The sequence below is a fragment of the Agelaius phoeniceus genome, chromosome 7 (genome assembly GCF_051311805.1).
Source record: "Agelaius phoeniceus isolate bAgePho1 chromosome 7, bAgePho1.hap1, whole genome shotgun sequence".
Taxonomy (NCBI): domain Eukaryota; kingdom Metazoa; phylum Chordata; class Aves; order Passeriformes; family Icteridae; genus Agelaius; species Agelaius phoeniceus.
This window is the reverse complement of record NC_135271.1, coordinates 50,755,388-50,781,877: the sequence shown is the minus strand read 5'-3', so window position 1 is coordinate 50,781,877 and position 26,490 is coordinate 50,755,388. Positions and strand designations below refer to the sequence as shown.

Below are 26,490 nucleotides of genomic sequence, written 5' to 3'. Positions count from 1 at the left end.
TTGTCTCATGCCTATGGCAGAAAGCTTGAAGTAACTGAATACATTTATCTATCTTAGAACTACTGTAGTAATTTTAAAAGTTTTTATTAAGTTAAAATCTTGCCCAATTGACAAAAAACAATAAAGGCTTTTCTCGATTGTGTTTCCATTGCAGCGTTTCTGAAGTACTTGGGTCAGGGTGTGGCAGCTCTATTTTACAAACACTGACCTGCTGCACCTCGCAGTAATTCCTGTACCAAAGGAAACAGCAAACAGTGTAGCAGTTTCTGTTCAAGCTTAATAAAGTGAAGAACTTCACTGGAAAATATTCTGTTCTGGGCTTTCTGCCACACAGGAAGGGTGTTGAACATGTCAGTGTCCTTAATTATTATCAACAGAAAAAATACCAGAAAGCAGCAGTTCAGCTCTTAATTCTTTCATATTATCACTTCCAAGACTGAAGGACAATTTACATCTTCCTCCCCTTACACTCACTTTATGTGTCTGTAGGTTTCACAGTAAGGTTCCAATTCTGAATTTTCTGCAACACAGATGATAAATGACTATTTAATTTTTTTTAGCTTTCATCAGAATTTAGTTATGTAATAGCAACATATTTAATAGCCTTTTTATAAATGGAAAGAGGAAGAGGTTTTAACCTACTTTTGAAAAGAAATATTCCATTATAATTTTTTTTCTCTAGGACTAATAAAAAGATACAAACATGGCTTGGGCAGGCAAAGAAACACTAACAAAAGCCTTAAGTGCACACACATGTCTGGAGCTGTTCCTGAAAGCACTGCCCTGCCTGCTCCCATGGTAGGATCCAGTACAGCTGGAGCACAGAGCAGTCCTGGGCACAGCATCCCTGCCTGGAGAGCCCAGCTCTGCCCCTGCCACTGCAGCTCCTGGGCACAGCATCCCTGCCTGGAGAGCCCAGCTCTGACACTGACACTGCAGCTCCTGGGCACAGCATCCCTGCCTGGAGAGCCCAGCCCTGACACTGCAGCTGCTGGGCACAGCATCCCTGCCTGGAGAGCCCAGCTCTGACACTGCCACTGCAGCTCCTGGGCACAGCACCCCTGCCTGGAGAGCCCAGCTCTGACACTGCAGCTCCTGGGCACAGCATCCCTGCCTGGAGAGCCCAGCTCTGACACTGCAGCTCCTGGGCACAGCATCCCTGCCTGGAGAGCCCAGCTCTGCCCCTGCCACTGCAGCTCCTGGGCACAGCATCCCTGCCTGGAGAGCCCAGCTCTGACACTGCAGCTGCTGGGCACAGCATCCCTGCCTGGAGAGCCCAGCTCTGACACTGCCACTGCAGCTCCTGGGTACAGCATCCCTGCCTGGATAGCCCAGCTCTGACACTGCAGCTGCTGGGCACAGCATCCCTGCCTGGAGAGCCCAGCTCTGACACTGCCACTGCAGCTCCTGGGCACAGCATCCCTGCCTGGAGAGCCCAGCTCTGCCCCTGCCACTGCAGCTCCTGGGCACAGCATCCCTGCCTGGAGAGCCCAGCTCTGACACTGCAGCTGCTGGGCACAGCATCCCTGCCTGGAGAGCCCAGCTCTGACACTGACACTGCAGCTCCTGGGCACAGCATCCCTGCCTGGAGAGCCCAGCCCTGACACTGCCACTGCAGCTTAGCCACACTGTGAGTACACTCCTTGCACACTGCAGCATAAAATGCACCACCTTAAAGCCACCACCAACATACTTCAGGCAAATGAGTCCTAACCCATTTGTGACAGGCTAAGGTGGCACAAGGGTACCTGTTGTTTGGAGAGAGGGGACTGAAGTTATCTGTAACTCTTGGCTGACTTTTCACACTGCAAGGGCCTCTGGCAGTGATATCCTGCACACTGCAAATGTGAATACTAATTGTAACACTGCTAAGAAATTTTAGAGTTGCTATTGTCACCTTAAATTACTTTTGAAACTATTAATTTAGGCACAAAAATTAAGATTCAAATTTCATCATCCTGCAGAAAATTTTTAACAATATGGTATTATGGGTGTGAAAAATGTTGATATCAAGAAGATATAACCTAATTCTCACCTTTAAAAAAATGTTTATATGGGACAACATAAGAGATATTATATTGTTTGCATTCAGAGCTACCATCTTGAATCAAGTTGTGATTCATCTTCAAGGAAGTTCCAAAACAGAGACAGCAAAGCAGATTTATTCTGAGGTTCAGATGTTACAGTTTGTGTTTGTGTATAAAGGCAACAAAGATGATAGTATTTCTCAGTATGATACAATGAAAGCCAAAGTATCCCTTCTCTCTTTGTGTTCCTTAAATTTAAAAAAGAAAAAAACAAAAACTTTAGCTGGAGTGTTTCCTTGTAGAACTGCTATATTTTCCACTTGAATGATTTTTACAAATTAAGGCTGAATTTGATTGCAAATGCAATTTTATTTTTCCTGTAGAAATTATCGCTTTAGATACGCACCCATAAATGTGCTTCAGATTTAAAATGTATTAGTACCTTGGTATTGATAACTGAAAACAAACTCAGAGTTTAAAGACCATTTTAAAATAAAGTACAATTAATCATACCCAATCTGTATGTGCAGGACTTAAGCACTGAACACTTGACTTTGCAGGACTGACAAGGACTGATTCCAATGTCGCATCAAACCTACACTAGCTTTTCTCTTTCTTTGCCACTAAACCTGCATTTCCAGTCTGACTTATAACAGCAGTGCAGACATTCCACGGGATACAGAATACCAGAATGATGCTTCTGTTTAATGCAGTAACTGAACCCCTTATATTCAGATTCTAAAACCGATACACGAAATAGACTATGGCGGCCCTGGGTCACACGCACAGAAACAAACAGCCATGGTTGCTGCAGCAATGCAGTAAGAGACCGCAGTTAGCTCCACGCACACTCTGAACTGATGAATTGCTGAAAAGGAGGCAGATACCTGTTCCTTTACAGAAGCCAGAATGGTCGTGGCAGTGGTCTCTGGTTCCATGCCTGGGCCTGTGGATGCCTCCTGTGCTGTCTGCGGCAGCCCCTCCTCCACCATTGGGCTCTGCTCAGGGGCTGGCATTTTGCCTGCAATAACAAGATTTTAATATAGTTTACATTTTCAGCCAGTGATGTTTAAAATCCAAGTTTTCAGGATTATGAATTATATTCATTTTTTTCTAGAAGTTTTCCAAACTTAACTAAATTAGCAGAGAACTTTGCATTACTCAATCTATATTGTGTGACTGTGTTTCACTTTCACAAATGGAGACCAGAATCACCTACACAACTCAAGGGTTAGGCAGGAGCAAGCACGCTGCATGATGATTCAAGATTATTTTAAAAAATACTGGTTTGTGGTGGTCAATAAAACTAGCACAATTCAAGATGCATGAAAAATACTAGTGTTAACTATTAAGCACACCCAGGATCAGTACGAGTTTACCACATGCAGTTTTTGGCACAGAAGAATGACACATAACAGCAGAATGCTCTGCTGTCAGGAACAAACTATGGAAGAGACTAATTATGGCAATAAAAGCTTAATGGGAGCAATGCTTCTAATGCTCTTTTTGCAAAAGAGGAAATTAAAATGCTGAAGTTAAAGCAATTGCCCCGGGCTATGGATAGTGTGGAAAGGACCGACAGGATTAGCATCCAATAATCCCAAACTGTGTTATTGCAGAGGCAGCACACTAAGAACTCCAATCCATGGAAAAGAGCAATTAATTTGTTCAATTATCAAAGTCACTATTAACCAATATTACAGAAATAGTTACGAAGTGTGTTTAACGCTTTGAAAACAGCAAGTAAGTGGCATTCACAAAGCTGCTACACAGATACCACGCTTTAATTTCCTTCAGAAAATAAAGCTTGTGAGGTTTAATGTTAGAAGTAATCCATATTTCATTTTAGATTTTCAGAACAAACTCACCCAATATTCCTAGGGCAGACAAACAGGAACAGATTCCTTCCCCATTCCATTCATTATCAAAGGGTGAGGAGATGCTTAGGCTGCAAATGGGCTCCAAGGCCAGGAACGGACCCATGAGACCCCTCCGTGTGGAGCTGTATCAGCCATGAGCACCTGAATGAGCACAGGGCAATGCACAGGATCAGTGTACACCTGTGCTGCAGAGCTGCATGTTTCTGACAGGGTTGAAAGGGAACTTGAGCTGACCCTGGTGGGATCTCTCCTGGGATTGCTGGCCTCTTGCAAGGTTTCTCCCTCACCCTGTATGCAGAGCCCAGGCAAAGGCAAAGCCCTGTGCTGTCAAAGGAGCCCTGTGCTGCTAATGGAGAGGTGAGTGATGGTGTAAAAACAAGGGGTTTCATTCTGCTCTATGTACAGCAGCATATGGGCTGTGAGAGGAACGGCTCCTCCTCAGGCCCATGACCTCTTCTGGCACTAGCACAGGCTCTTTATTAACCACTCTGTTCCAGTCTGCTAAAAGAGCTCGTGACATGGCTCATGTGCAGTTTCACATCAGCCACTGAGGGATTCAAAGAGTTTTTGGGGAACTCAGGTGAGATGAGTGATGTGAGGGATTGGAGCAGTCTTGGGGGCAACCTGTGGTGCAGAAGTCTGGTCACCCACCAGTTTCCACCACTGCAAATGGAGAAAGAAAAGCTGTTTCCCAAACACATCAGAGAAGAAGCATAACTCAGCATGGCAGGACTTTTCCCCTCAGCACTTTGCAGGTGAAGCACAGGCAGGCTGCCCTATACATACCCTGAAATGAGCCTGTATGAACAGCCCATTCTTACCATACATCTACACCACACTTATCTTCTGGAACAGGCAAAAGAAATTGCACAAAGGTTTCTGCTGTCAGTACTGCACAAGAACACCCGAACATGCTAGCCCAGCCACACCAAGAGCCACTCTAATGCCTTCTCCCTTTCCCATAGACATGGTGCTCCCCTCGCCTTCTCTCCCCACAGACATGGCGCTCCCCGTGCCTTCTCTCCCCACAGACATGGCACTCCCCTCACCTTCTTCCTCTCCCCACAGACATGGCGCTCCCCTTGCCTTCTCTCCCCTCCCCACAGACATGGTGTTCCCCTCGCCTTCTTCCTCTCCCCACAGACATGGCACTCCCCTCGCCTTCTCTCCCCACAGACATGGCGCTCCCCTCGCCTTCTCTCCCCACAGACATGGCACTCCCCTCGCCTTCTTCCCCTCCCCACAGACATGGCGCTCCCCTCGCCTTCTTCCTCTCCCCACAGACATGGCACTCCCCTCGCCTTCTCTCCCCACAGACATGGCGCTCCCCTCGCCTTCTCTCCCCACAGACATGGCACTCCCCTCGCCTTCTTCCTCTCCCCACAGACATGGTGCTCCCCGCGCCTTCTCTCCCCACAGACATGGCACTCCCCTCGCCTTCTCTCCCCACAGACATGGCGCTCCCCTCGCCTTCTTCCTCTCCCCACAGACATGGCGCTCCCCTCGCCTTCTTCCCCTCCCCACAGACATGGCGCTCCCCTCGCCTTCTCTCCCCACAGACATGGCGCTCCCCTCGCCTTCTTCCTCTCCCCACAGACATGGCGCTCCCCTCGCCTTCTCTCCCCACAGACATGGCGCTCCCCTCGCCTTCTCTCCCCACAGACATGGTGCTCCCCTCACACAGACATGGCACTGTGAGGACCACGCCATGCTGTCCTCCTCATGGCCAAGCCCCGTGACACACAGTGAGCATTCCCTCCTGCCCCACGGTGAGCGTTCCCTCCCTCCTGCCCCACGGTGAGCGTGCATTCCCTCCTGCCCCACGGTGAGCGTGCATTCCCTCCTGCCCCACGGTGAGCGTGCATTCCCTCCTGCCCCACGGTGAGCGTTCCCTCCCTCCTGCCCCAGCGCCGTCGGGGCACCCCGGGCAGGCCCTGCACCATCACCCAGGGCAGCTCCCGCAGGGATTCCTCGTGCTCAGCCGAGCTCCGGGCCCGTGGGTCTGCAGGGACCTCCGTCAACTGCAACTGGAACAGAACTCACTCTCGACAAATAAAGCAGCATTAAACGCTACTTGACTTCCAAGGTGCCACAAATGAATAACTAGACATATCTGGCTATTTTTGAAACACTATTTTCATTGGTTTCAGCTTGTAGATACAAAGGCTGCCACACTGAGCCTATCACAAGCTGCATGTCAGGTGGGCACACAACTAAAACTTCAAGGAGCATTTCTACAGAACCCATTAAACAGCAATTAAGCAAGCAGAATAAAAAACAACCTCTAATAGTTGTATAAAAGAATTTTGAAAAGTCAAATGCACAACTTTACGGTTTTAGAAAATGGAAATTGTTTTTTTCAAAGTTTTATTTCTGAAAACTAACTCTTTAATCAAGCAGTAAGAACCCAAAGAACAGAACACATGTCACAATTCCATGTGTCATATCTGATTTTTTATATCACTTACCATAGTTCTTCTATAACTATAACGCAGTGTTTCAGGTTTCTAAATGACCTGATAAATTTGCAAGCATATCAAGTAATAAAGCTACCCAATCAAGCCTTTCCTTCATTTAGGAACATCTGCTAAGCAATCTAAAGGACTAGTCTCACAAACTCATGTTACACATGCCCTTCTCTCAGAAGGGGGCTGCTTGTTGGTCCGTGTATCCCACTGTCTCCACCTGCATGTAACAGGGCAGTGCTTGCTTGGGCAGGGATCCTGTTTGGGATTTCCAGGAGAGAAGTACAAAATACAGCAGTGAAACAATCTCAATTTAGCTTTTCCATAGTTTTCTCTCTCTTCTCACCCCAACATTGTGAATAATTTCTGCAGCAGATTTCTGTAATAAACCAGTCCAGAAAACATCCCTCTGAGCTGGCTGGAAGGTGTACTAATTCATTGGAACAGAAAATCTACCCAGTATTGAGTATATAATAAAAACATCCAGATAAAAACCAATCAAATTAATTATTAGTGAAGGTGTCAGTGTTAAATGTACATCTATCTCAGTGTTAAGAGATGTAATCACAGACCTACACCCTTTCACATAGGCAGTTGTTTCAACTGATGTTCCTTCAATTAACACATTTCTTGGCAAAGTTACTGATTTTCTAATCTTGATTCCAACATTAAATAACTGTTGGCTCTGGTCCTACAAACACTTAGGTACACACTTGAGCTAATAAACAAGTCTGCCATCCCCTCCCCGCCCTGCTGCCAGGCCGTGGGCTTGGGTGGCAGCGCAGGAGAGTAAGGGAGCAGGAGCAGCTCTGCAGGGCCCCATCCCACCCCACAGCTCTGCCTGGGGATGCTGCTTAAGGACAGAAACTCACAAAGTCAAGGCAGGTTCTCATCTTCACCTTATAGGAACAGGAAATAGCAAGAGGAGGTTTTGTGAGAGCCTTGAAATCTGGTGTGAGTAAGAAGTTTGGAGAAGTTAATACAAAACCCTCTTCCTTCCCTACACAAGACTGGGATTTAACTACTCAAAACACTCCCTGGACTTGTGCTACCACTCATTTGGGGATAGATAACTGATTCATTATTGGAAAACTAGCAGCCAGATTTCATACCTCAAAAAAATTAGGTTCACAGTTATTTTGCCTGTCATGGCTGAATAGTCAGACATCACCCAGAACAGGAGACTGCTCCCACATTCTTCCCAGGCAGTCAAAACCCTCATTGCCCACAGCCCCATGCTGTAGTTTCCTAGGTCCTGCCCTGGGCTGCTCTCTGCAAGCCCTGAGCACTGAGGGATCAGGCAGTACACACAGGTACCATCAAAAATGCACCTTAATGCTTCCCTGCATTCCAGTTCTTTTAATTCTCAAACTGCTCCTGCACACTCAAGATCTAGGATCTCTGTAGCCACAATGAAAACTCAGAAAATATATTTTACTGTTTATAGCTCTGTTCAGTGCATTTCAGCACACCTGACTACATCTTAACATCACTGAACATCAAAGTTTACACACTAAATTCTCTGCTATTGCAAAGAATACACAAGAATTGGAAGTCTTAAATGTTCTGGAATGATCTTTTGTTGGATGTTGCAGAACGGAGACTTGTGCATGGTGTAAATGTCTCTAATAGAGCTCAAGAGTACAATGTGAGAAGCTTGGAAACATGGAGAATTTGTTGTGCATTTCAGTCTCTGGTAAAAAAAATAATGTCTTTCAATCACTTAGATAATTTTTCAGGAAAATACTTAAATAGTTCATCTTGTAGCATAAGTCCAAGAAAATTCTTAACATCTGCTCTGAATTTTCAAATTCTCCATTTAGAAGTAAAGACCAAAAGCAGCGATAACCTTGCTCCAGGCTGGCATATCCAGATCAAGTGTGCAAGAAAGACAAAGCTGCTCAATTTGAAGCCTCCAGTTTGAAATACCCCAAAATAATTTTGAGAACAGTGGTTTTCCCAGCCTCTCTGCTGTAGAGACTCACTCATCAAATGGCTTTATGAAACCACACAGTAAATCAAAGCAGAGCAAACCAAGCCACCATAAAGACAGCTTTCTATCCATGGAGGGTTCGGCAAGGACCCCCACATTGGGCAAACAGCCCCATAACTGCCCCTCCCTTCAGAGGACAGTGCTGCCTCCACTGTGCACCCCCTGCTCTGCTCACGCAAGCCCCAGCTCCTAAAGCCCCCCAGCCCTTGTCCTTCCACAGCCCCCTGCACTGGGCTGGGCAGGGTCACCCGGCGGCTCCAGCAGCAGGCCAGTCCGGGCTCTCACACTGCTCTCAGCACACAGGGAAGGAACCTGGGAAATACCTTCTTTTGGGTCAGATTGACTGGTCAGACACTGCAAAGCCAGCAGTTCAGGGAGCTCATCTGACTCAGCCATGCTTTTGGGGACCAGATAGGGGTGTGTTTTCCTGAGCCAGCTGATCTTGCAGCCAAGTAATCACTGACACAAGGAAGCAGGAACACACTACTGAGAAACAGAGAAGAAATAGGAGAAATCACTAAACCAAGTGTAGTAAACCATACTTTAAGTTTTCATTGTCATTAGTCTCTACTTCCCACTTTTCAGTGCTCCTCCTGTTATTGTCCTAGACATATCCAGACAGCTTTGCCAGTACCGAATAATCCCACTTCTTTTAGTGCAGGCCCAAGAAAAAGCCAGACCTTTTGAGGATTGATGCCAGACAGAAGTGGTGCTTTTTCACAACCTCCTAATCCCTTCCCTTCGTATTCCTCCTGCCTTCCTTACATTGGTTATTCTTCCAAATATGCTTCTTACCTATGTTCCCTGTTTCTGAGCCTCCCCTTGCTGACCTGCAGCCAGTAAGAACAGTCACCAGCACAATTCATGCTGAAGAGGTAATAAAATCCTTACCAACTCCGCCAGCTAGGCCATGATGATGATGATGATAATAATAATAATAATGTTGTATTTATTTCATGAGGGCAACATGCAAAAAACAATGGACACCCTCTCATCACTGAAAATCCTCACATTTATCTAGCTACAGGAGTAATTCAAGGAACAATAGTAAATTACCAATGATATTAGACATATACTCATTAGTACAGAGAGGAAAAGCTCCTATAAGCTAAAATAATCTTGTTGGGACACTAACATTATTTACTACATGACAAAGTTATTCTTGTATATCTACACTGAGAACAACAAGGCAAATCTCAGCTCTTGGTCAAAGACTCTGCTCATCCTTTACAGTGTGCATGAAAAGTCAAAACCTGAACAAGCCGTACTACGTTTCTAGTTTTTACAGGAAGATATGATTAAAATTTATCTGTTTTCAGGTTCCTTCACAGAGCTGTCAGAGCACTTCCAGGAGCAGTTCCCATTGGATCCACCCTGCTGCAAGGCCAGAGCTGCTCACCTAAGAACCAGGCAGGGATTCACATGCTCGAGCTTCCTGAAACCAAGTGACTGAACCACGCTCTGCGCTCTGTCTGCCAGCCTGCAGAATGTCTTTGGGTGGAGAGGCAGCAGATGACAACTTACCCGCTTGCAAGGATGATGCAAGCAACTAAAAATGGATTCTGTGAAAGATGGCTTCAGTGTTTACATAAAAGACAGGGTTTGAAATTTCCAGATGCAGTAGGGGAGGATACTCCAAACATCAACTGCAGGCTAGCCACTGTGTTCAAGACATGTTTTCTTTATGGACATTAGTAGTGCACAAGTTCATGCAGACTTAAGGATGAAATCAAGAAAATAAACATGTTATCTGATGAAAACACAGAAGAAAGTAACTTCAGTAATGGCAGGATAAAAACCACCTGCACAGTTGTGCAGACTGAGTCCCATAGTCAAAAAGGAAACCTACACACACCTGAGCTGCTCCCTGAGAAACGTGGGAGATGTTTAACTGATGTACCACTAAATTTAGCCCCTTCCTAATCCCTTTTTCTTTACAACACATATTTTTTCCTCTTTTTAATTTTTTTGTTTTTTACTTAAATATATGCAGGTTGAAAAACCATTTGGTACTGTATCCTGATTAAAATCTTAAAATGTACATTACCCTAGCATTTGATAAACATATTTTTGTTACAGTTCCTAGGAAAAGACAGTTTTTTGGGTTTTTTTGGCTACATACTTTAACTCCACTCCAGTGAGCAGGCAAGATTCTACATCCACAAATATCTAGTTGTAACATGCTCACAAGACTAATATCTTTTATAGCTTTCAAGTGAGCCATTCACCAGAAGGTATCAGACATGTACAGCAAGACAACCATTTTGAATAAAGACATATTTATAACCATGTCCTTCAAGGCCTGAGGCACTGTCTGTAGCTCACCTGAAAAGAAGCCTCTTTGTCATCTGAAGGATGTCTGGAGAGCATTTACACTTGGCAAACGTATGAAGCACGAGAAGCTAAATGGCAATAAATAGAGTTTTCAGTAGTTTAAGTCAACAAGGCTCCATGACTTATAAGAAAAAAGAGACCCCAAATCTGAGCCATCCCTTTGGGCCATCCCACGTCTGTGTTGCTCTTTTCTGCTGAAGTATCCAAATCCACTGCCATTGAACACAGCCTCATCAGAGCACAGTGCTCAAAGCCAGCTCTGCAGAACAGCAAACTGACAGCAGATTGATCTCGAGGGATGAAGTTCAGCCTCTCTTCTATTGCAGACTGAGGGGGAGGAGGGACACGTAGCACCACAGAAGGATTTTAGGTTTTCCAAGCAGGCTGTCAGGTGGCTAGGGCATTCATCAATTACTCATTCAACCATGCACAGAAGGACAAATTCTCAGTTTGGTATTGGAATAGATGCAATTAATGCAGGTATGAAGTCCTGCAGAATGAATTTCACAGAACAACATGACTTGCAGACTGACAGCTGAGAACCTGCAGCATAGGCATGCTGTGCTGACAGCACTGCTGCCCTGCTCCCCAGCTCCAAACAAACCTGTACCCGCTCCATCTCCCACCCGAAAACTACAAACAAGCAAATGGCAATTAAAATGAGAATGGCTGTAAGTACAGATATGAACACTGCCAATCACAACAATGGCTGCAACTGCTCTTCAATTTCTACCTGTATTTTCTCCTAGCAAAATTATTGCTCAAGTGTGACTATGTTATTGCTAGAGAGAATGCTCACTACCTGCAGGGAGACATGCCTCAGAAGTATTAGCAACCCAAATATATGTTATATGCCTTTATAAAAGTATGCTTCTCAATTTTGTCATATAGTATATTTGAAAAAAAATATTATACAAAAAATTTTCTCAATGATAACAATTATCAGCTACAATTCCCATTACAAAAGACAGCTGGAGAGTTACAGACTTCCACAGCTCCCTGTTTGCACAATGCCAGTTTTGAGCGATGTGGTGTCACATGTGTCCCTGAGATGGTGTGGAGCTGGCTGCCACCAGCGGCAGTCATCTCCTGCCTCTAGACAGCAAGCAGCTGTGAGCAGTGCCTCCCCTGCACAGCTGTGTGCTCACTGGCAGCACAGCCTGCACATCTGCAGGGACAGCCATGCCTCAGGAACGAGCCATGCACCGGCGGCGGCTCAGCCGCCTGCGGCAGGGACAGCAACCCGGCCGTGCCCCTGCAAAACTGACCATGCTGAAACCCTGCTTTTACTCAGGATACATTTATGAGTTCTTCAGTGCTACCAGTGGATGTTCCTGCCCAAATGACTACTACAGAAATGTCAAATTCTTGCATACCATAAACATAAATTGAGGAATACCACTGTTTTCCAAACATGGCTTCCGATTAGCAAAAGGAAGAGTAATCTGCAGTTTAGTAATTCATGAAAGTTCATTTACTAAAATGAAGTTTCATCAATTACTAAACTGCAGATTACTCTTCCTATTGCCCTGAATTAGAACTCCACAGCAAAACTCTGTTTGCTGCCAAGAACATTCTACCTGCAAACTTTTACATTTAAGCAAATGAAGCTCTCTCCTCTTCTGTTCTCCAAGCTAGAAGTTTAAAAAACTCCTTGAATGTAGAAGCAAAATATAAGAATTAGGCAACAAGCATCTGGGTTTTCAGGCCACAATTACCAATACTTCCATCAGTTCTCCAATATCCCGAAGGTGATATTTTCCCATGTGTATTTGATTTTGTTCACCCCTCAAAATTGAAAGTACTGTAGTAGGATTACACATAACTCTATAGATAATTAAGTATTTCTACTAATACTTTTTGAAGAGATGAAGAGTTGTGAACACCAAAATTTACAAATGATATCACAATTAGAGGAGATCAAGGACAACTGACTAATTTGAGGAAAACCACAAGGAAAGATGAATGAGCCAATGTTGATAAACACAAAATCATACAAACTGTTCCCATCCAAGTGACCCATAGGCCTTCCTGTAGCAAGGGTAGGTGACAGAAACACAGCTACAAAATTAGGCAGGCTCAGGTTAAAGTGCCTGGCTAGGCAGGGAAACCTTTTGCGGAAGTGCCACAGGGGGGAAAAGTCAAGTCAATGGTACATTAAATAAAGTCAATAATTGTAACTATACTCCAAAACAGACATCCACAGTGCAAAAGGTAGGCAATCCAGCATACAGCAACAAAAAAAGTCAGAGAGACAGACAACTATATATTGAAGGAATGAAGATTAAGTGTGGAAATCACACTTGTGAATTAAGTGTGGAATTAAGTGTGGAAAGTTGGTCAAGAAGCAAAACAAATACTGAATGAAGGCATATGGTTCTTTGCTGATGCTCAGTTAAAACAAGGAGAAACTTTAAGAACAGCATTCACAGGCTTCCTGCTGTGTGGCAGAACTGCATCTTTATGCAGCACTACAAGATCCTACGATGCAATTTTCTGCTTACAGTGAAAAGGATTTCTTCCTGTAAAATCTGCTAAAGGCATGCAATTTTGTCATGAGATGGCAACATTTTGCCATCAAAGTTTACCAGTTGGAGATGCAATTTAGATAGCTTTCCTGCCTCAGTTCCTGAAAGACTGAAAGTATGACTCAACCGTATTTTAGATGCTAACATCAAAGGAATCTCAAAGAGTAGTCACAACAACACCAATCTTATTTCTACCTTTTAATTCCCTGCCCTATATTCTAGTCACATGCTAATTCCTGAGCAGGGCAATTAAGCACACCAAAACCAGTAACAGGCACTAGAATTTCAAGTGTTGGGAAAAAAGTGTGGGCTTGTTTTATCAAATCTACCTAATTTTATTGAATGACAAGAGCACTAGAGAAACACATTTGGTGTAGTCTTGACACTGCCATGTGGCTTTGTGAGACACAACCAAGAAAGCCAAGGTGAGAGCCCTGGGGAAAAGAGAGGTGACCAGGGCACCTCCTTAGGGAGCTGAACCCAAGGCAGCAGTTGGCTGGCACGGAAAGGCAGCTTGGGATGCACTCCGTCACAGCTGTGCTCCCTGGCACAGCAGCACAGGCTGGCACTCCAGGCATTCCACAGGGCATGGCTGGGGCAGGGACACACAAAGCAGGGAGGGGTGGGCAGCACGCAGAGGTCAGGAACTGCAGGAGAATGCAGCTCACAACAAACAGCAAGCTAAACCCAACTGACCCCAACACACCAAACGCTGAAGTCTGCTCATCGACCCCAGCAATACCCAATTTCACCTCCCACACATTGCCCTGCCTCACTCACGCTCCAGGTAATGCAGGTGACACAGAGAACCAAGTCCTGCATCAAAGCAGACACTGCAAAACAACAGCTCTGAGGAAAACACAAAGCTGGGATGCCTGTAATCAAAGTACCTTCCCCTGGCAAAGAAAACAGAGGGAAAAGAAAAATAAGGTACCTCACTGATCACTCCTGCTTCTTTTCCATTTTGCACTGCATTGAAAATGCACAATCTTCCCAGACTGCTTCACTGAAGTTTTGTGCACCCAGTGTCAAGCTGGATCAATTGAAAAGTCAGAAGAAAGCAACCAAAGCAAAGCAAATTTTATGCAGAAGTTGCCTGTGTTCAGATATAAAGCAGAGACTTTTGGGAAAAGCAGTAATAGCCAAAATAGTGAAGTCACTGCAGGAAAGACAAAATAATAATCAAGGATAATATTTAAAAGAGCTACAGCTACCTTCTTGCCAATAACAGACAACATAAATGACATTAATTATTTAAGTGCTGCTGTCTTCTCTAAATGGAATACAGGGGTTCCTTTTTGCCCTTCCAAATTCAAACGAACATGATTTTTTAGATAATTTCACATCTACACATAATAGAAAAAAATAAATGTTCACACTTAGATATGCCTGACAATTAATACTGATATATTTAAATAAGTATATCTACCAATAGTGAAGATACAAACTCAACCAGTTATTTTCACTGTGCTGTAACACAAATCTCAGAATGAAGGGTTTAAAATCTTTGCTAAAAAGCAAAGCCTCTCAGTAACAAGGAGGGAGTTGGAAAATTACGCAATTTTAAGTCTTAAAAAAAATACAACAATTAATTAGCGTTTTAGGGGATTTCCACTTTCAAACCTGAGAAGGCCTGCTCCTGCTTGCTCTCTGCAAGTCCAGGAGAATGTCAATACAACAACTCAGGAAATACACTCCTGGATGACACCAGCAGAAAAGAATGCACTTCCACCACTTGCGAGATTGCTCTTTATTGCTCTTTTATGTAACGCTTAAGGGGTAATTGTAGTTAGAGGCATATCTTTCCATTTTTAGAATGTCTTACTTCAGCTCCATAAGAATATGTACAGTTTCAGAGAGCTGCTATTGACCTGTCCCTTCCGGGCGCTGCGAAGTGCGGCAGAGGCAGCAGGAGCGCGGGGCAGGAACCGGCCCCCTTGGCAGGATGCAGCGCTGAGCCCTGCGCGGAAGGGAGGAATCACCAACACCCCAACCACTGGATTGCAGCAGCCGAAAATACTTGGCACACAGGCCATTCATGCCACCTAAAATGAACCATCTCAGTAAGGTGCTCTAAGGTAGCTGCTGGTTATCTTCTCGGTATCACAGACAGCAGGATTGATTACAGATAGAAACAGAACGCATATCCACCTAATAGCATTTTCTTGCCTATTTGTGAGAGACCACTTCAAACCCAAAACATTTAAAATTGAGCTTTTCAGCAGTAGCACAGGAATTCCACAGAGGTTCAAACCATTGGTTTTTATTCTTTAACTTAATATAATATAGGACATTCTCTATTACTTCAGTTCTCATACGACCTAAGAGGTAAATCTGCAAATACCAGAGCAAATGTGAACATGCCCAGAAAGGAGGGGCAAAAGTAGGCTCAAAAATCTACCTTTAAAAGAAATGTGTAACTCTGCACTTCTTTTGTCACATTTTTTGACAAAAGCCCAATAAAAACTTGATGAAAAATGTCATATATATATATATAGTCTGCACATAATTATTACTTCAAATAAGGTTTTCAAAGAAGCTGCTTCTTTAAAATGGTAAATACATTTCCTAAGTTGTTTCTCTACAGTAATGCTGCTGGTTAATTCCAAATAAGACTCAGCACGCATCTTCTGATGAATACTGTCAAAATCTTTTTTTATATGCTTTAAAAGTAGCCCTCAGCAAGGTTAGTAATGCAGACTTCAGATCAGCACATTCCCATACAGCAGGGTAAACATGCACACACATTACCTTGTCCCATTTTTATCTGTTCTTAATACTGATGCTGCTGCTGCCTGTCATCATCCTCTTGGTGAGCCACAGAAAGGATATGCCCAGGAATAAGGAAGAAGTCCCTTGTGGTCACTTTAAAAGACAGTATTTACTTACAACTGAACTGACAGAGTACCCTGCCCATGTGTCCTGGGGTGACATCCTGGAGAGCTGCTGTCCTTGGGCACTCGGGGACCCGAGCACAGCTCCCTTGAGGCAGGGCAGCCACCACCCAACACAGCACGAGGCTGAGCAGAACCATGCCAGGCTGATAATCCAGCCCAGAAGAACCCAGGCTTCCTGCCAGGAGTACTGTCCTGGCCACACACTGCTGCCATGGTCCCAGTGCCAGGGACAGCAGGAGCACTGTGGCACTGCTGGCACACCTGTGCCTCTGAGGCCAGAGCAGTGCCAGGGAGCCAGCCCTCATCTTGGTGAAGCCAGTCTGATTCTCTTTCAAAGCCAAGATCACTACCATCACTACCCCTGTCCTGCACAGGAATGAGAAATGAAAGCATTTAAAGAGAGGAAAAGGTGGCAGAGCTGGCACAGGACAAAGCTCTGGCACAAGGCTGGTTACTTGTTCCATACCTTAGGCCAACAAACACCATGCAGGGGTGGGACAAGTCTTTAGAATCCATTATCCTCAAGTAAGTCTTCATGAAAGTAAAACTGTTTACTGGAGTGGCAATATGAACTGCAGGTTTCACACTGAATTCCAAAGAACTGATGACCCAACCTCACTGACAACCTCTTAGCAAAAGATTGAAGAACTTGCACTGGTACAAAGTACAGCATGCTCAAAGCTACCAACTTTCAACAGAAAAAAGGGGCTTCCTTAGTAAGCTATCAATTCACTGTCTTCACAATAGACTTCTGTCGTATTTGTAATTCATTAGTTACAACCTTAATCCATCAGAGAATTGTAAGACCCACTGACCAAAGCAAAATTCAAAGGATAGGAACAGTCATGTCACCAAGAGAAGTCAAAGAAGGTAATTACCTCTCTGAAGGCTGTTCAGTTTTGTAACTGGAGTTCCTTCACATGACAAAAGATAGAGGCTACAGCATAGCCATTAACGCTGTTCAGTCAATCTCCAACAGCAGACAAGAGACAGCTGCTAGTAGTGGCCACTCAAACTTTGGGGTGCAAGCTCTGTTAGAAAGAGATACCAGCAGAATCTTGGTCCTGTGAGACCCAGCTGCTCTAGACATCAATGGAGGCACGAATAATCAGCACAGTCATGGGCACAGCTACTCATTTAATGGATACAGTGACAAAAAAATGCAGATAAATAAAAATGATTACTCAACAAACTCAAGCCTAAAAGACAGAACAGAAAAAAATCAGTTGCCAAAATTGCTATGGAGTGATTCAATTCCTAAATGGAAAGACAATTCAAGTAAAAGAACTGTAACTTAAGTGGTGGATTTAAGAAGAACCAGTCTTACAAAATAGGAAACAATGTGGTGATATGAACCAGCTGAACCCAGCAGAGCTGATCTCCTGCTCCCAAATAAATTCATAGCTATCCAAAGCAGTGGAAGGGATGACACACAGAGGCATATAACTAAGCTAATAGAGGAGTCCTTATCTGGGAAGCATACCTACTTTTAAAAAGAGATACAAATGCAAAAGAAGGTTGATGTTCCCTTCCTAGCCTAAGGGGAGAGGAGAAATCTACCTGCCTGCTGCTGTTTTCCAAGTCAAATAATAATGGAGTTATGAGAAAGCTGGAGACAAGCAAGCTAAAGCAGCAGAGCAACTAAGGATGACAGAAACATCTGTCTGCAGAGAAAACATAGCCAGGTAAGAGCCCAGCAGGTGCCTCAGACAAAGGTAAACACCGTCTCTGTTGTCAAATGACCATCATTGTGTATGCAGCCTGCTTAAGGGAAGGAAGACAAAGAAGTAGAATTAACTTCTCCATCCAGAGAGAAGTTTCTCCACTAGGAATTGCCTTGTGATTGATCACTCTTAACACTGGCAAAACAACGGGGTTTCATATCTTCCAAATTTGGGGGGGTTTGGTAGGCAAGAAGGGCATGGGGCATTAATCTCGCCAATGCTCTTTACCCAAATCACAGACAGTGAACAAAGAAAGTTTCTGTGACGGACAGCAAGGCCATCATCAAGAGGTAAATGGAGAGAAGAACATAGCTGCTCCTGAGAGATGGCCACAGTAACAGCACATGCTGTTGCAGAGGGCATCAAAAACACACTTCCAGCAGAGAATCTGAAGTGTTGCTCCCCTTAGAACGAAATGGAAGTTAACTCAGCACCTGGCACAGGCCTTGATTCTCACATTTGCAGTGGGTTCTGCTGGTCTGCCTGAATTCAAAGGCTGTCATGATGATAAAGAAACCAAATCCTCCTTTTTCATCACCAGAAACCTTTCAAAATAGAAACTGAGCAGATACTGTTTTCTATGAATACTTCGTGTAAAAATAAGGATAAGGAAACATTTGAGAGAAGACCAAACATGTCTTAAATGACCATAAACCAATTTATCACTGTAGCTACAAATCAGGAAATTTCCTAGTGAAATGAACATTTTGGAAAAGTAAAAAAGTACAGTGAATATATCATTTGAGAATAGAATTACTGGTGGCTATTTTCTCCACTGTTGTAATTGCACTGTTAGGATCCATAGAGAGGATTCCTATCATACTGGTACATCTGACTTATTTTTTCTTATTTGTACAAATAAAATCATATCTAACTTAAAGGGAGTCAAACTCCTTCAATCAGAGTTAAACCAGCAGAAAGTAGCTGGCTCCTCTGGGATGTGTTTACAGGCAGTACTGTTTTGATTCACATTCTGCTGGCATCTCTGCAGCTGGAAAATGTTAAGGTCAAATCAAGGTGATTTGCTTGCTTTCCTCCTGTGGCAGGGCCATTTCAGTTAGGACTCTAATAAAACATACACCTGTATCTTCACACAGGAGCTCAACTAACTAACAACCAAAGCTATTACTGCATTTATCATCCACCCATAGCAATGCCAGGAACATCTGCATACCCACAAAATCACACGTTCAAGTTCCACCTCATTTAAAGTACAAGCTGGCATGTGAAAACCATCAGTTCAAGTCACTTTGTCTCCCTCCTCCAGTATTGTGTCAAGACTTCACATCTTGGTTTAAGTTCACCTGGGACAAAGAGGGATCTGATCCTGTCAGTCCAGCGTAGGAGCAAGTCAAGGCCACAGCTGCTGTAACACGCCCAAATGAGCAAAATAAACAATAACTTGGGGGACATGCTGATTGTCCCCTACCCAAGTCACTCTGCACACACAAGTCACAATTCTCTTTGAATCTGCTTTGTAAACCCACAGAGATCCTACACTGCAGGAAGTCTGACAGACATGTTCTTTCATCTAGAAGAAGAAATGATCAATGTTAGCCAGGTGAGAGGCACAGTCACTGCATCTCCTAACACACCCTTCCGGACAAAAAAGGCAAAACAGAAATAAAGTCAGGGATTAGCACCACCTCAGTCAGCTTCACAGGCCCACTGCCAGGATCCTGGACAAGATTAATCATATCAAACTCCAGCTTTTGTTTCAAGGAAAACTGAGTGAAAAACCGATGCACACTTAAATTGAAAGGTTGCCATTAGTGTTCATAAATCTATGAAGTTGTAGGTCTCACAAATTTAACACACCAAAGTGATTCACATTCATATTGAAAAAGTACATTGGCAGGAAGTCTGAACTTTGAAGCATACAAGGCTGTCCATCAGTGAGGGCCTTTGAAAGGCAAACAAAGTCCCCATCACTACAGAGCAGAGAGCTGCTCACTCCATGCACTGAGTGATCAGCCAATGCATTAACAAGCACTGTATTCCAAAAAACAGCATATCCTCAGTGACAAGCATTGTCTTCCCACTGAATTGTGTCATTTCAGAAAGTGAAAAGGTCCAAATATCACAAGCCATGGTAAACTGAGCCATCCACAAACCCTTTAGACCAGCTCCAGTGCAGCAGAGCAGAGATCCCTCTGGCTAATCCCCAGTGACAGGGACCTGAGCAGTGGGTTCTGTACCCTGGGGCTCTCTCCCAGCCTCCACTAGGAAATGAGCTGGCTGCACAAACATCGCATCTTCCAGTCTGGAATCACTAGATTCAGCTAAATTGTGGGGACGTAATTGTAAAGGAGATAAATTCCAACTTACAATAGCTTTTTTAAAGTTGTGTAAAATGGATAAATACTTTGAAGGAAAACCAAGCATTAGCAGTTTCCTAGAAGTTTTTTTCCCATGGTCTGTAAGGAATCTTTTAAAAGCTCCAGGTTCAAGTGATTCTTGCAACAAAAGAAATTGCAGAACAGTGGTTATTCATCTGTTGTCTAGAACCAACCAAAACTTGGTTCTGAAATACAGGTAAAGCAAGCTTAACAGTTTTGAATTTCAACAGACTAAACTCTTCTATAAGGATTTTCACCTCATACCTTGGAGTAAGAATTAATAGAATACATTGACAAGTGTAAATCCAAAAGACAGCGGTACAATGGGAGGATTGATAAAATAAAGGTTGTAAAAATTTAGGAAGTTAAGAAGCCTGTCTAGACATCCCAAGTACATCCCTGCTCTCCTCCTGCCCCAGGCTGTTATAAGTTGCCAGAGCAGAAGCTCTGGGGCTAGTTGTTAATTAGTTCCTGGGCATTAGCAGCATGACATAGCAGAGCTTTCACAGGTAGTATTTATGTTTGTACTAGGGAAAAGGACACACCACCCTTGAATTTCTGGACTTACAAGGCATTTTTGCTTCCAAGATAAAAATCCAAGGTAAAAAAAAATTCCAAGATAAAAATCTCTATTCTGGCTATAATTTTGTGCAAGATGCAAACCATTTCAGTCAGCTAGAGGATAGTTTTAAGTCCAGAGATCAAAGCTAAGGCAGCCTCTGCGAGATCCTGTGCAAGGAGGGAAACAGCCGAACGCAATCCATGCAGCAGCACAGCTTGGCTCGCCTTCCTCCAACATGTTTAAGTTTGCCCACTAAAGACTTGGAAGTGAGACAGACCCGTCAAATATTTGGAAAGAAAACCCTCACAGGCAGGTGGCTATTTGCCATGCAGACAACAGTAACAAGTTCTTCCAAAGGCCTGCCTGTGTCAGGGAACCTGGGGGAAGGAAGAACCAATTACCAGCTCCAAGAGAAGCAAGAGCAACTCTAGAAGTCATCTGCTCAGAGTAAGCAGTTCTTCGTTTTATGAGGACATCCCATACGAGCACAAGGCAGCTGCTGGCCTGTGGAATGAGGCCTTCCTGAGTGCTGCACAGCTGAAGGAAAGGCTGTCTGAACTTTTCACACCAGGGCATTCTTCTAAGGCATGAGCAATCAGCCTCCATGCACAAGGAAAAAGGTCATGTTTATGCTTCAAAGCACAGAAAGTGTCTGTGCAGCAGTCCTTTGTTTTCACCATGCTCAATCACAACACCAAGTTGGAGAGCAATCAGTTTAGAAAGACAGGATTCAGTGACCTCTGTGAAAACAGCTCCAGCACTCAGTGAAGAGCTGAGGATTCCGGCCAGCCTGCTGCAGGGGTTTGTTGTTTGGATTGGTGCAGACTGGGTTTCGTGCAGTCAATTGGTGCTCCAAGCTGCAACCTCCACAGCTGCTCTACCTGAGAGAGGTGCACACAGCCCGACCAACACAGCCTTCACCACACGGTCCCTTTGGAACTGGGAACACCTGACCAGGAGGAAATACCATCCTACAGTGTGCACTGCTGCACATAAAGCATATTCTTCAACTTTCTAAAAAAACAAAAAAAACCCAAAAAAACCCAAAAAAACCCAAAAAAACCCAAAAAAACCCAAAAAAACCCAAAAAAACCCAAAAAAACCTGGAATAGTGCCATAGTAAAACATTTTTGTTCTGTTGCAATATGACTCCTGTGACACATTGAGATGCAGAGAAAAAAAAGGAAAATTCTGGAAAAATTGCAATAACTTGAATTATCTTTGCTATCTGAAAAAATAACTTCCTTTTGTATTTCAAAATTCAGTCTAAAATATATTCATATTATAGGTTAAATCAATATACTAGTAATACAAACCAATTCAATATTACTATATTAATTAATACAATGAACTGTATCACTAAAATAGCATTTGCTGCATTCTAACAAGGCAAGACTTCCTAAATATAATGCACGTCACACCTCCTAAAAGCAGGAAGTTGTGATTCAGGATATCTTCTTTTGTATCTATATTTACAACAGTAAATAAGTTATTTAAAATCTACCCATTATGAACAGCAATAAATGCATTAAGTTTAATACAGAATGTTATCCTCCTCCGCTGTGTGACTACATTTCCAGACTGGATCAATGCAGCAGCAGCTCCCGATGGACAGTGGGTGGTTCCTTTCAGAGCACTCAAGTTAGCCAAAATAAAACTCAGTAGCTCATCAGACAAATCCAGTTCCTGGATTCAGTGTGCTTTGCTAATTCAACACTTTTAACCGCATATCTTCAGGATTTTTTTTTTTTTTTGGGATTTGGGTCTTTTGTTGTTGCAGTTTTTTGATTTTGTCTCAGCGTCAGTACATGACCTGGTGAATTTTCTTCCTGCTTAAAAATAACCTGGGTTCCACAACTAAATTAAAACACTCTGAGTGTTGAAAGACTGACTACGTCAGCGTGAACAAAAAGCATCCCACAACAGGCAGTGCTCTCTACCAGAACTTCAGAACTTCCTTAAGAAGTGTCAAGTTCTTGAACCACAGGAAGTTTTTCTGCCAGTATCTATTCTGTGAAAAACACTAAACTAGGATTTTTTTATTAAGTATCTTCTGGAAAAGAATGTATTTAATGACAGTGAAGTTTCCTAAATCTCAGTTTCCTAAATCTCATATGCTGTTGCTATGATTTATGCTAAGGAACAATAGCAAAACTAAAAAACCTCAGAATTTTCTTTCTTTATGTGATAGTCCCAATAACACAGAGCAAATGGGCACATCTCGCAAGTCTACAAGCCAGTCTGAGATTTCTGGGTTCAATGGTTTTTCATTTCCCATCCAAAATATAAACATGCTCCCAAAAACAAGTGATGTGTTGTACCAGTCATCTCACTGCCAATATTTTAAATTTAAAGAATTATCATTTGTCTGAAACCATTTCAGAGAGAGGTGAGTTTCTGTAGTTTTAGTTTTCACCAATCAGATTTACCTGTATGATAACAAATGTGCCAATACTTAATTCCCAGACTACACAACAGGAAGTTCTGCCAAGGCAAGACAGTGAAGAACACAGGTTTGGAACTGAAGAGGTTTCCTTTCAGAGCACCTAGGATGCATTGCCTGCTGCTGCCTTCCTGGGGAAGAGGATAGACATCCACCACAAAATGGACATCTCCCATTCACATCTGATTTCTAGCACAGATGGCATTAAGTTACATCATATAGAGCAAACTAAGGGATAGATTAGGTGCTTTCTATTTGGACACGTGTAATGCAAATGCTTTTGAGTCCATTTATAAAAACCTGTTAAAAGCATAGCCCAGATGATAGTCTTTGGCTAGACACACCACAGACAGAAGATGAAGAGCTTTTGATAAGAAGATAAAGACAGGAAAAGTTTTTGGTACCCACAGAAACGAACAGAAATCTAGAATTTGTTTAATGCTTCTTCCTTGTTCCTTACAGCTGGACCTCATAGGACAAAAGGTGATATTTGGCATCACACCACAGCTCCTTCTTTTCCTCGCTTGCTCCCAGACCTGTGCTACTCCTTTCCCTACCTGCACTAGGAAAGCTGCTGGAGGTGGCCCCAGTCAGTCTGAGGGCATTTCTTGGACCAATGTAGCACAGCTACCCCTACCACCAGCCAGCACCGGTGCCCCAAGACAAGCAAATCCCATCAGGGCTCGCCCATGCAATGCTCTGAGATGCATCTCACTCATCAGGGAATGGCAGCCTGGTGCCCTAAACTCCTCTGCACAAACTCAGCGAACCCTGAAGGCCAGTTCGTCCCACAGCCTGCAAAGGGGCTGTGAACCACCTGCCTCACACATCCCATAGCCACAGGGGGATTTCATGCACTGCCCACAGCCACCAACCCATCCACAAACAGTAAATACATTAAAAATCCCCCCACTGAGCTGTGATGCAGAATGCAAGTTTCAACTTGTGCACCTTCAAAGAATTTACAATAGATTCCTTTCTGCTCTTTAATAATGAATTCATCACAACATCAATCAAAACATCAGATCAACTATAATGTTAATTGAAGGTTCACAAAAACACTACATTTCAGTTGGAACACTACATGGGGGGTTAATTTTACTTATTTCTTGAATAATGGTTTAATGACTCTCAAATTAAGTAACAACTCCTGGTTTCATTTTCTCCACTAAAATAAAGATATATTTTAATTATCTTTAAAAGCAATTAAACAGGAAGTTGACTGGTCTTCAATTCCTTGTAAGGAAATTTCTTACCTAGCTAGGTAAAATCTCTAAAATGCTGCGCAAAGTTAAAAAAAAGGGGGGGAGATCTACAAGAGACAGTCATGGAGACATTTTGGAGAAAAATAGCAATTTCTTTTTCTTAATATAGTAAAATTGCTTAAAATTAAAGTAGGAAAACACATGTATAACAAAAGCATGCCAAAAACTCTGTTAAAACGGCACCTTGTTTAAAGACACCATACTCAAAGAACAGATTTTTCCCAGCTTTCCAAAGTCATCTTTGTTTTCCTGTAAGAGCGGGATGCAATGAAGAGGACCAGAAAGTTGAAGACAGCCCCAGACACTCTCCACGGATCCCGGCAGCCACAGGCTCTGCCAGGCAGGGAGGAAAGGCAGGAGAGGCAGCAGGGAACTGGCCGGGCCGGTTCCCAGCAGACACCACTGGCTCTTCAGGAAGGAGGGCTGACTCACACAGCCCATCCTGAAAGGAGGGCAAGCCTGTGCTGGAGTCACCTCCCTGGGCCTGGACACACACACACACGGCCATTCCACGGCCTCCCTGGGCCTGGACACACACACACACGGCCATTCCACGGCCTCCCTGGGCCTGGACACACACACAGCCATTCCACGGCCTCCCTGGGCCTGGACACACACACACGGCCATTCCACGGCCTCCCTGGGCCTGGACACACACACACGGCCATTCCACGGCCTCCCTGGGCCTGGACACACACACACACACGGCCATTCCACGGCCTCCCTGGGCCTGGACACACACACGGCCATTCCACGGCCTCCCTGGGCCTGGACACACACACACACACGGCCATTCCATGGCCTCCCTGGGCCTGGACACACACACACACACACGGCCATTCCACGGCCTCCCTGGGCCTGGACACACACACACGGCCATTCCACGGCCTCCCTGGGCCTGGACACACACACACACACGGCCATTCCACGGCCTCCCTGGGCCTGGACACACACACACACACGGCCATTCCACAGCCTCCCTGGCCCTGGACACACACACAGCCATTCCATGGCCTCCCTGGGCCTGGACACACGGCCATTCCATGGCCTCCCTGGGCCTGGACACACACACACACACGGCCATTCCACGGCCTCCCTGGGCCTGGACACACACACACACACGGCCATTCCACAGCCTCCCTGGGCCTGGACACACACACACACGGCCATTCCACGGCCTCCCTGGGCCTGGACACACACACACACACGGCCATTCCATGGCCTCCCTGGGCCTGGACACACACACACACGGCCATTCCACGGCCTCCCTGGGCCTGGACACACACACGGCCATTCCACGGCCTCCCTGGGCCTGGACACACACACACACGGCCATTCCACGGCCTCCCTGGGCCTGGACACATGGCCATTCCATGGCCTCCCTGGCCCTGGACACACACATGGCCGCCCCATGTCCTCCCAGGGCCTGGACAGATGTCTGGCCCTGGACACATGGCTGCCCCACAGCCTCCCTGGCCCTGGACACATGGCCGCTCTAGAGCCTCCCTGGCCCAGGACACATGGCCTCCCTGCCCCATGACACATGGCTGCTCCCTGGCCCTGGACACACGGCTGCTCTGGCCCTGGACACACGGCCAGTCCACAGCCTCCCTGGCTCTGGACACACACACAACTGCCCCATGTCCTCCCTGGCTCTGGACACACAACTGCCCCATGTCCTCCCTGGGCCTGGACACACACACGGCTTGCCCCATGGCCGAGTACCATGGCCTCCAGCCTCCCATGGCCCAGCTGAGCCACCATGACACACCACTCCCAGACCCTTCTCCTTCAGCCTTCCCTTTCAATGACAGAGTCTTTTTGATTCCACTATCAAAAAAGAAAATAATTAGTCTTCTGTGAAAGTGATGGACTCCTTCCTTCCTCCTGAAATCCAGACCTCTCTCATCTGCCTCAAAGTAAAGGAGAGAGGTACTAAGGGCAGCAAGGGGGAGAGGAGCAAAGGTCTGAACGCTGCTGCCAGCTGCAGAGATTTCACTGACAAGACGCTGGGATTTTCTTCCATGCAAGCA

At 44.7% G+C, this 26,490-nt stretch overlaps 1 protein-coding gene across 7 annotated transcripts in view; it reads right to left on the bottom strand.

Annotated features, from left to right (window-relative positions):
• PKP4 (plakophilin 4) overlaps positions 1-26,490 on the bottom strand; it is a 67,167-nt gene that overhangs the window by 37,026 nt on the left and 3,651 nt on the right. For 5 of the 7 annotated variants that reach the window (XM_077181838.1, XM_077181839.1, XM_077181841.1 and 2 more), the window contains exons 2-3: positions 3,896-4,048; positions 2,915-3,048 (exon numbers count right to left, since the gene is read on the bottom strand). In XM_077181838.1, the coding sequence (XP_077037953.1) occupies positions 2,915-3,048; positions 3,896-4,010 (249 nt within the window). In that variant the 5' untranslated portion in view covers positions 4,011-4,048. Of the gene's footprint in view, positions 1-2,914; positions 3,050-3,895; positions 4,049-26,490 lie in introns of those variants that run through there. The other 2 variants (XM_054636555.2, XM_077181842.1) reach the window with 2 other exon arrangements.